Here is a 10,649-nt window from a genome sequence, read left to right on the forward strand (position 1 = left end):
AACCACTTGAATGCAGTTGTTTCGAAAAAACCCACTAGGATGCACAAACTTAAATTTCCTCCTAGATCTGGTAAATAAACATGTATGCCACAGACTCTATGATTCAGACATCGGAGGAAGACCATGGAATAAAAAGAGTTTGTACAAAGTATGTACAAACTTTATCAACTAAATCACTCACTTTGCCAAGTAAAGCTTGGGACTTCCTGATCAACAATAAATACTGGATTGCTTCTGCTTTAGATTAGAAATTCAGAACGAGAAGTTTCCTTGACAGCACATTGTTTTTATGCTTCTGCTTTAGATTAGAAATTCCTTTCCAGATGCTCACTATTTAGCTTTGATGTCTTTCACAGTGCTCTGGTCTTCCTCCGATGTCTGAAGCTGAGGCTCATGCTTTTGAAGTCAACTCTTTTGGCCTCTACAATGAATTATCAGAGCTTGTTGAGTTAGGAGGTGCGGATAACAACTTAAACACCAGCAATGTGGAAACTACAGATTACCTCATGTTGCCACCTGACAGAGAACTGTCGGCTAATGATTACATGGAACTAAACGATCTCCTTGCTCTTGACCCAAGCTTCTCCAGTGAATTTTCTGCTCAGGACAATCAATATATGCAACATCCTCTTGCTCAGTACAATGGACATTATGATCTGTCAGGTCCTTCAGAGCCAACAATGCCTAGCATTTTCGATGTTTTTCCTCCCAATAATGGAGTCCTCGCAACAGATGATCCAGCCAACTACTTGGACCCAGCCATGCAGTTCCCTTTCTCATGATTGGTCACCATTTGTCATGGAGGTACGTATGTTTATACCTGCTCTTTTTGTGCTTGAACTTGTCTGGACTGCTTCGGTGTTGCAACTTGCAGCTCGCTGTTGCTACAACTCTATCCACCCTGAACGTCAAGGACGTCATTGATGTCATGCCTGGGCTCATGAAATCGTCTGTTGCTCTTCTGAACCAAGCCGACCTTGGCTGGTATTTCTTGTAAGCACGGTGCTTGGAACAATCTGCATCGACTGCTGTATGCTCCCAACTGGTTGAGCTAATGGCCAATCTCGGCTCACTCTGCTGAGGAGATCATAGCCTGTAAATCTTTGTTTATGCTATTACTTGTGTGTATCGCAACCTGCCTGATTACCATTGTCTTGTGTTTTGAGTTTTGACAATATGCAAACCATAATAATGTCGTAATATGGAACTCGTTTATCATGTTTATTCCATCCTCCCGTTATGTGAGCTTTTGGATGGTCGATGCTTTCTAAGCTGTTACGTTCTCTTCTGTGTTATGTGGATTTCCTTAAAACAGGGCTAGGTTTCAACTATTTTGTGGTCTCTGTTTTAACAGTGGCTTTCAAAAGTGCCCTCGAATTCATTGACTCAGGGTTGATAAGTAGGACCTACTCGTCATAGAGTTGCACAAGGCCAAAACTACTCGGCCAAAAGAAAGGACATCAAGTGCCACCACCGGTAGAGAGAAGACGGAGCCGAAACTTGCTTGACTGCATCGACGAGCGCGCTGCGTGACATGATGGCTTTCTCAAGAAATATAAAGGCCGGAGGGAGAATTTGAGTGTCCACCTAAATTTTAAGAATTTAGTAGGTGCCTTATTTTGTTTTTTGTCTGGTGATCTATATTTAGCTACGAGCCTACGAGGGGTTGAATAGGGACGTAGAGAGTATCTCTTTTTTTTAAAGTGCGGTCTGAGCCTGCCACACGTTCGAATATTATGGGAATCAGGAAGTAAGTAAATATTGGACTGCCAACTGCTTCCGAAACTTTTACGTCCTGTTTGATCATTAAAATTGAATTACATTCTAATAATATATATATATTAATTAAGCTAATTCGATTTATATAAAATAATATTTATATGCTATTATTAGTAAGATGTTAGAAATATTTATGTGCTACATTTTTTATTATAGAAGAGTAAGCCAACAAATTCTACTGATACATAAAATCATTTTTCCATTCTATATCCAATAAATTTGATATAGACTTATATATCTGAACTTTGAAAAGTGATGTAATATTAAATTTCAGGTTACTTTATTAAGTAAATTTAAATTTCTCCAAAATGAATGGATGCAATCCATTAATAGGCTGAAGTTCGAGGCTTCCAACATGGTGGATCTCTGCACCTACACGCAAGGAGTGAAAAGTATAGAAAGGTACGTGTCAGTTTAGATGACATTATTTATGCTACTGTACCATTGTACTATTATGAGTATGTCCCTTTTAATGCCTCCAATCTAGCCTTTTGTTTTTAATGTGATTGCAAAAATGGACTGTGTTTATGTGATTTTTTCTAACTTATATTGTGACTTTTGACTTCACTGCAAGTGAGCACACAAGACTAATTTGAGGCTTGATCTTTATCTATTTTGACATGAGAAGATTACTTATGTTTATGTTATTTTGTTACATGGTTCCACAATTTTGATACAGTTGACATATAGCTAGAAGATAAGATGTTGGTTGTTGCATGCTTTAGAGGAAATCAAAGCCTCTCTTCCTTTTTTTACTCCATGGTTCTTTCAGGCAAATGTAGCTTGTGGATGTAAAGTTGTACATAAGTTGACATGGATAAACTAGCTTCATATATAGTTGGTGCCCAATATAACCAAGCTTTATACAATATTGTGGAATCCACAATGTTTCACGCACATATAGAAATACAGTTGGTAACTGAAATATAGGAATGGTTCATGTTAAAATAGGATATGTCAATCTCTACTTATCTCGATGAAGAAGGTAGTCTAGAAGATCACGAGGGAAAGGTATAAACACCAAACAAACTTTACTCGCAAATTCTGTTGGAACACGTTTAAATAATTAAACAAGGTCTATGTATGTCCGTAACAACGTACATGTAACTGACTATACTACTATGAAGAAGGCAAGGGGGTAGGCTGACCCTCTCTGGTTCTGCCTTTCCTATCTCCGACAAATGGACTCGACACTTTTGGCACAACAATCCACGCCTGGCCTCCACTAGCCCTTCCCTGCCTCTCGCTTCAACCGCACCGCGCTCCCCATGCCACGACCTCCAGCCCCCTTCCCTGCCTCTCGCTTCAACCGCACCACGCTCCGTAGGCCACGACCTCTAGCCACCTGCTGCCCTCGAGCCTACCTCTCGACGCGATTCGCGGTCGCACACACCCGATGCCCTGCCCCGAGCCCGCCTCTCGATGCCACCTCCCTCGCCTGCCGACCCGACGCGCAGAGTTCGGTTGATAACATCACTAACACTACACGACGGTTCACTTACAGCGACCTACGGTTGGTTGCTAAAACGGCCTTCAGCGACCTACGGTTGGTCGCTAAAAACTTTTAGCGACCCATAAGGATGGTCGCTGTAAGTGCCGTCGCTAAAGGCTTTAGCGACCGACATCTTTTTAGCGACCGACCGTCCGTTGCTAATATTGTATATTTAGCGACCAACCGTGGGTTGCTGTACTATAGATTTAGCAACCAACCGTAAGTCGTCATACTATACATTTAGCAACCAACAGAAAGTCACCTTTTTTACAGTTGCTATTAATAATAATATATATTTAATTAAGCACCACAAATCATAGATTTTTATACACAAATCATAAAGACATACACAATTAATCAGTATACCACAGTCATAGATCCATCACATAAACACAAAAGCACCACAATTATATATTCACAAAAAACATCACAATTATAATATCATTCACAACAAGATCATTTACAGATAGCTAGCTAGATCATTCACAAAAGCTCCAGAGATGATCAGTCACAAAAGCATCCAACATTGCTTGAATCTCAAGTAAAGCAATTCTAGATCTATCTTGTATAATTAAATCCGCTTCAATCAGATGGTTGCACTTTCAGATGTTGCAATGGCATCCTATTGCCAGTAAGGTAACTGAATTAGGAGTAACACAACACCTGCAGAATCTTGAGACTCTTCTTCAAATCGAGAGTGATAGTAGGCACGGGGCATGTCGAACCTGAGAAATGCAGCAACAAAGCGCACATGAGGCCACAATCAAGCAATAAAACAAGAGCAAATGAGCAACAAAGTGCTCAAGAAAAAGCAAATGCAAAGCTGACATCTGCTGATAGCGGAGAAGCGACTAAACTCATAAGTCTCACTCGTCCACAGGGTCTAGCTTTTATCTTGTTAAATACCAACTTATCCCATGCTGGTGATGGATTTTTCCCTAATAGCACAAAGTACAGAAGTGACATTTTATTACGCATACACGCAACGATGAAAACTGGATTTAAAGACGACATCAAAGTGAAAATTTAGACTGATTCAGTTTTTTCCCAATTAACAGCCATAAAGTAACCCAGGGTACTATTTAAAGTTTTGAAACACAAGGTGCGACTCTATGCTATATAATGAAGTCCTTAAGAAACTACAAAACCTTCACATTTGCTAGTACCAGACTCGAGCCCTTTACAGTGGCCACCAATCTTAGATGAATTTTATTTGCATAGCAAAACCCTAATGGTTGGCTGCACAAATCTTAGATGAATTTTATTCGAAAATAATGGGTCAAAGTTTCTCTGAAATAAAGAAGGAAAGTAAACTTAGCTACCTAGGGGATATTACCATTTATTTTAGTAATTTCTGCAAGTGTCCAATTATTATTGTACGATTGATTGGTTGTATCAATGCTATCTACTTCACTATGGATGGAGAATAAATTTTAGCTTTATCTATCAGTATGACCAAATATATTACAAACATACAAGAAATCTAGATAAAGGATAGATGACATACCTCACCGCTGCACTGAACTTAAATTGATGAAGGTGCCAATGGTCCTACTGCCACCTCTGACCCATTACAACAAAACCACCGCTGCACTGAACTTTGTTTTTGATGGATGGATCAAAGGTATGAATCCCTGGAAGAAGCTGAAAAACAAATGAAACTCATTTGAAACCCTAAACTAACCCCAAATGTGAAATTTAAAATCTAGAAGGATTTAGCTAAAAGTTCATATACCAAGGTTGTAGAACTTGGAAAAGTGAACAAATTTCATATCTGGAGAATTCCAAGTTGTGTGGAGAAATTTGGAGTAATTTGCAAAATTTCAGATTGGGTTCAGTTTGAATTGGGCTGAAAACAGTTTCATATAGCTGTTTTTGGACCCTTATAACTTTTTATCTATGGACTTTTGGTAAAGAGTTACTATAACAAACTTGTAAAGTGACTGTTGGAGAACAATCCTTATTAAGTGTACCAGCCCAAAAACTATATGCAACTGGCTGAAAAAGTGGTCCAATTTAGGGCTGTCAGATTTCAGACTTAGTCTAAATGCAAATCCTGAATTTCAGTGTTTTGGTGTAACTTTGGAGCTCTCTATTGCTCTATCCATAGGGTTATAGGTTATGATGATTATAACACAATTATAGATCTAAATTAGGAGTATAAGTTTGATTAAGATACTTAGCCCTAAGGCTACTTGGAACCTAGAGAAAAGCTGGCCTAAAGTAGAGCTGTCTGAAAGTGTGGATTTCAGACTTAGTGAAATTCAGAGTCTGAATTTCAGTAATTTGGGCAAACTTTGGACCTCTGTAGTTTGGAATCTATGAGGGTTTATCTATGAGTCACTATGTAAAACCTGTAGAGGAACTATAGGAGTATAAACTTTATTAAGCAACTTTCCCTAGAAACATTTGGAACCCAGGAAAAAGAATGGTTCCAAGTGGTGCTGCTGTGTTTCTGAATTTTCAGATTCTGAATAGTAGCTGGATCTGGAATTCAGTGTTGATGGCTGTTTTGGAGCTCATTTGTGGCTGTTCTATAAGGTTTTAGACTATGGTGCTTGTAGAGGAATCAAAGACCATATATTGGTGAACAACTTACTTAAAGGGTGGTGGACATGATCCTATACAAAAGTTGGAGTAACAGCTACTCAAAGTGGACTGTCAGGTTGGCTTTAACTGAAGTTGGTTCAGTTAGCTGAAACTGAAATTCAGCAAGTTGTCCAGTTTGGAGCCCTCTAGAATTTGATCCAAGTATATTTGGTCAGGGACAATTATAGAAAACTTGGATAGCCTTAGTTGGTGAGTAAGTCTCCTATTGTGAGGCTTGTGTGGATAGTGTTACAAAACTCCCTGTCAGACTGGGTGCAGAGCTGTTTCAGATTTTCTGAAACTGAATTTTCAGTGACTTCGGCTGTAAATTGGGGTACCATAACTTTTGTTCTATATGATTTCAACCATGAGTTTCTATACAAAATAGGTAGAGCTACAAGTAGAGAATAATTTTGGTTAAGGGAGAGTGGTCTGTTGCTATGAATAATTGGGATACCAGGGGGGGCTGAACTAGGAGGAATAGAATGGAGCAGCAACACTGATAAGTTTGGTTCAGTGTCTGGTTTAGTAACTGAAGAAGAATCTCCTCTCGGTGTTGTGCTATAATGGTATTTTTAAGCTGTCATGTGGATGAAGTGCATGACTGATATTTAGAGGCCTCACTCTCCACTAAAAATACCCAGTTTGGACTGAAATATGGTTGTTCATAGCTGCAACGCCATTTGAAACATGATATAGCAAATCCCATTATTTATGAGCTATCTAAGAAAACCCATGAATTTGCTTTCATATTCTTCATGAGTTATCTGAGAAATACCATACAAGCTGCTACGAAGATGACTGGTGCTAGTATCTTTATAAAAATTGATGTGATATATAGTAATGTGAGGTTTACTACACTGTTAGATCTGAAATTCTGATTTGATGCAGGTGATTGTTTGGGTCCATCCTTAGGTCCAGTAACATTTATAAGTCGGAATATAAAAAGTAACATTGAAGTGTAAACAAGTAGAAAGTTTATTACTTGAGCTCAAGGAATCCACTCATTTCAATTGCTCCACAAAACGAAACTTCACCATCGCCCTGAGAGAAGTGCATATCACCGGTGCTAAGATTCGCTCCTTCGACAAATACTGGCAGATAAACTTTGGAACCTCTGCTTAGGTTTTTTATGTCACAATTACCACCATTCTCCCTTCCCGGAATAGTCCTGGCTGCTTCATTCGCCACTTTGTGCCATCCAGCAGTCCCCTCCTGAATCTGCACAATATCGCACTAATTATGAACAGGTAGCAAGTTATACTTAAGTCTGACAGATTAGTGTTGCTTTTAGGTGACAAAAAAAGATTAACCGTTTAGGTATGAAAAACACAAATCTAGAAGCAACACTATAAGCAGGTGGGTGCTCATGCCTTTCCAAGTAAGCAGTTCTCAGGGGTCGGTAAATTGGCAAGGGGCCTCTGGTGTAGCACTTCAAACAGTTTAAGGGTCTGTGGGCTTGTCTCGGCCAATCTTTTCTCCCTCTCATTCCATACATTAAGAAGTTTGGCTGACGGTGCAGTTCCCACTATACCAGGATGGGTTAATCCTGGGAAACGAACACCTGGTACACGCCAAAACCATGATTACGGAAGGATCCAAAGCTGCAGAGCTTCATTCACACAGCAAGAACAAGAAGCTTCACCTGGTATCTGAGGGGAGTACGCATAGATTCCTTCGAAATACCAGATGGCCTTCCTGCAGTAGGGAAGTGGTCAGTTAGGAACCCACCTCCGTTCTCTCTCTCAAATATCGCAGTGTAGCCCCACTCGTCGCCACTGTCTGTTCAGTCAGCGACAGGAGGAAGTGAAGAGTTTGGAGGAAATTGGGGAGACGGACGGACCTAGAGGAAGCTGCCGGAGATGGCGACGAGGAAGGCGATGGTGGCCCAGGTGAAGGCTCCGACAGCGACGACACGGGCCCGATCATGACGCGCGGAGGCGTAGGCTTTGAGTAGGTAGTAGGCGGCTTGAACGAGCGCGCGACAAAGGGTTTGGGAGCCCAGCGCCGTCGAGAAGCGCCCAGCGACGTGCACACCTTCTTGTACACGGCGAGCAGCAACATCTCGTCTATCTTTTCCAGCATCGACGCCATGTTCACCAGCACCAGCGTCCACCGGCGACGCGACGCCAGCTCTGCCTCCAAGGATCCCTCATTTCCCCGCGGCTCGCCTCAGGCGATGGCGCATCCACCACGGGCAGGTTGGCGATGGTGATGAGCGCTATGCCGTCTGCCCCCACCTCTATGGTGATGGCGGATCCGAATCTGGGGTTTGAGGCGCCGAACGACAAGATCTGGTAGGGTTTGAGGAGAGGGCGTTCGAGCCTGTTGATGGCGGAGCCTGTTGATGGCGGATCCGAATCTAGGGTTTGAGAAATATGGTTTAGTTTGTTTAGTAGGCCTTTAGATGGGATTTGGTGAGTAAATAAGAAACACAAAAATCACGTACCCCTATAGCGACCCACCATCAGTCACACACTTACCTCTATAGCGACCGACCATAAGTCGTTAAATTTCTAGACTTTTAGCGACCCACAGACCGTCGCTATAAACGCATTTAGCGACCAACCGTCGGTCCATAACTTTTAGCGACCAACCGTCGGTCCCTAATAAGGGTCGCTAAAAATCAACCGTCGTGTAGTGTAAACAATGACATTTGCATACACAAGTGTGTCTGGTCGATTGATAACACCAGTAAACAATGATCTATGCATGCACAAGTGTCACCCGTTGCAACGCACGGGCATATAACTAGTGATATTTTATGGTTGTAGTCGGGTGTAGGGGAAGGATTTATGGGGAACCGCTGTACATGGTGGAGATATAGGGGGAACAGAACGCTGACGTGGCACGTGAGTGTGATATAGGGAGCCAAATTTAGGAGTAACCGCCGAAGACAGTCTTATTCGTCACGAACGACTGTGGCGCACCAGCAACTTGGGTTTCTGATCGAACGCCCGCGGCGATGAACTCATAAAAACGTCAACGAGTACATGGCCACTTAAGGACATGCATGCCATGAAGCTCGCCTCGATCTATGCTGGCCATTGGGTCATGATCCGCAGGACTCGCACAGCATGTACCATCAGCCACTTGCTCATCCGAACGGTACCTAATAAGCAAAACGTATCCTGTGCATAAACCCAGCTTCATGCACATATACACAAAAATAATAATCTGGATGGATGGACCCTTCATTCAGCATTCTTCATTCCTTCCGTGTAATCTCCAAAAACATAGCTCATAAATATTTTCTAAACTTATGCAACAGAAAAAATATAGTGCATAAATATTTATGGAATTTTCTATATCTATAAATATTTATGGAATTTTCTATATCTCAGAAAATTTCTTCTATTCATTTTCCCTTTTATTTCTACCGCAATTTGTTTTTTCTAGTAATCTGTATAGTTGGAAATAAAACAGGAAAATTAATTCTAAAAATATCAACTAAATTTGGGACCTTTCAACCCTACTACTGTGCGGAACACTATGTACGACAGACACTATGCTCCTTTCAACCTAATGGTGTGCGACTAGAAAGCCACTCCATAGCGGCGTGCGTTCGAGCCACAAACTTGGTCCGGGTCGCGCATTTGGCCAACTGGCACCACACATGCCCCCCATCTTGCCATCAACCGCCGATTTGCATGTGACAATCATGAGTCATTTTAGAAAGGTATAAAACTCTAAAACTTCATCGTGTCGAGGGAAATCCTAACTCATTTATTTCTTCCCCTGTCACGGGTTCTCCCCGCAGCTCTCACCTCTTCTTCTCCTGTTCCACATAAGGATAAGAGCGGCCCACAGGACGTCTCCGACCTCTCCCTTTGGATGAGTGCGACGTCGTCAAAGGGTCCTATAGTAGTTCCATGGGTCTTCTGCATCCTCGAACTGGAGGACACCTCCTCGCAGCCGACTACGAAAACGGAAGGTAAGTTGGTCGCCCCTTCCCCTTCTAATCCTTCCTCTTGTTCAATGGGTTCTTTTTCGAGGTTAGGGTTAGAATTCTTCTCCCTCGACCAGCCTTTCCTTTCTGATCTTCAATTCTTTTTATTTATTTTATAGGCTAGGATAGGGCAAAGGTTAGAAATCATCTAACTTGACCACCCCGAGTTCTTCTTATAGTGTGTCGAGAACATTTTTTTTTTCTTACAATGTGTAGTCACCACGTCCCGTCAATCCTGCATGGCTGCTCGCGCCGTGCCACCCATGAATTGCTATCCACTCTACGCCATAGAAGACTGTGATTCGCACAATAGGCCGGCCAGAGCGAACAACGGCTAGAGTAAAATTAGAGTAGCTTGCTAGGATCTCTTTGTCCTACGAGGAACACATGGATAACATCAACAAAATACGTAGGTGAAAAAATATTTCTAACGCGCGAAGTTTTCTCCTGAAATGTCCTCTTCCACTGTGACTTTGCCTAAAGTTTTTGGGCCGCCGTCAGCATCAATATTTCGACTGAGATGCATTGATCCCACCTACACTACCTAGTCTGCCCCTACTCTCTTTGCTAAAGTATTCAACAGCTTCATCCTCCCTTGCTGCTGACACCTGTGGAAGCGACATAACTCCAAAATCTTACGGGGGACCTTCTGTCCATCCGCCAAACTATGTGCGCATACAAGTCCAATGCAAGGTTGTGGTCATAGCGCCTGCGCCCCAACAAACGTCTGCATGAACAATGGTGCACTGTTCTCAACAACGATTCATGTCCCCGCATGTTCGGTTCCTCAGGGAGAACCCTACGAGCCCCGTGTTTCCTCTCTCACTCTCTATGCGATGT

General features: G+C 42.1%; 1 protein-coding gene and 1 long non-coding RNA gene across 6 annotated transcripts; one reads left to right on the plus strand and one right to left on the minus strand.

Annotated features, from left to right (window-relative positions):
* Positions 1-274: 274 nt before the first annotated feature.
* On the plus strand, positions 275-1,271 carry LOC103635346 (uncharacterized). The gene is made up of 2 exons (XR_557312.2): positions 275-804; positions 875-1,271. It is a non-coding gene; the product is annotated as an uncharacterized lncRNA (long non-coding RNA).
* Positions 1,272-3,571: 2,300 nt separating this feature from the next.
* On the minus strand, positions 3,572-8,269 carry LOC103635347 (putative formamidase C869.04). 5 transcript variants are annotated; one of them, XR_004851971.1, is made up of 7 exons: positions 7,704-8,269; positions 7,506-7,558; positions 7,234-7,424; positions 6,846-7,081; positions 4,779-4,915; positions 4,129-4,209; positions 3,572-3,996 (listed from the first exon to the last, which is right to left on the minus strand). XR_004851971.1 is itself a non-coding variant. In XM_020542816.2 (5 exons), the coding sequence occupies exons 1-5, from the start codon at positions 7,952-7,954 to the stop codon at positions 4,843-4,845; spliced, it is 804 nt and encodes a 267-aa protein (XP_020398405.1). In that variant the 5' UTR covers positions 7,955-8,269; the 3' UTR covers positions 4,778-4,842. The 5 variants fall into 5 exon arrangements, 1 of the variants encoding a protein (XP_020398405.1); XR_002264352.2 differs by having other exon boundaries at positions 4,100-4,209; XR_004851972.1 differs by lacking the exon at positions 4,129-4,209 and having other exon boundaries at positions 4,779-4,905.
* Between the last annotated feature and the right edge of the window lie 2,380 nt (positions 8,270-10,649).

The sequence above is a fragment of the Zea mays genome, chromosome 8 (genome assembly GCF_902167145.1).
Source record: "Zea mays cultivar B73 chromosome 8, Zm-B73-REFERENCE-NAM-5.0, whole genome shotgun sequence".
In the NCBI taxonomy this organism is placed as follows: domain Eukaryota; kingdom Viridiplantae; phylum Streptophyta; class Magnoliopsida; order Poales; family Poaceae; genus Zea; species Zea mays.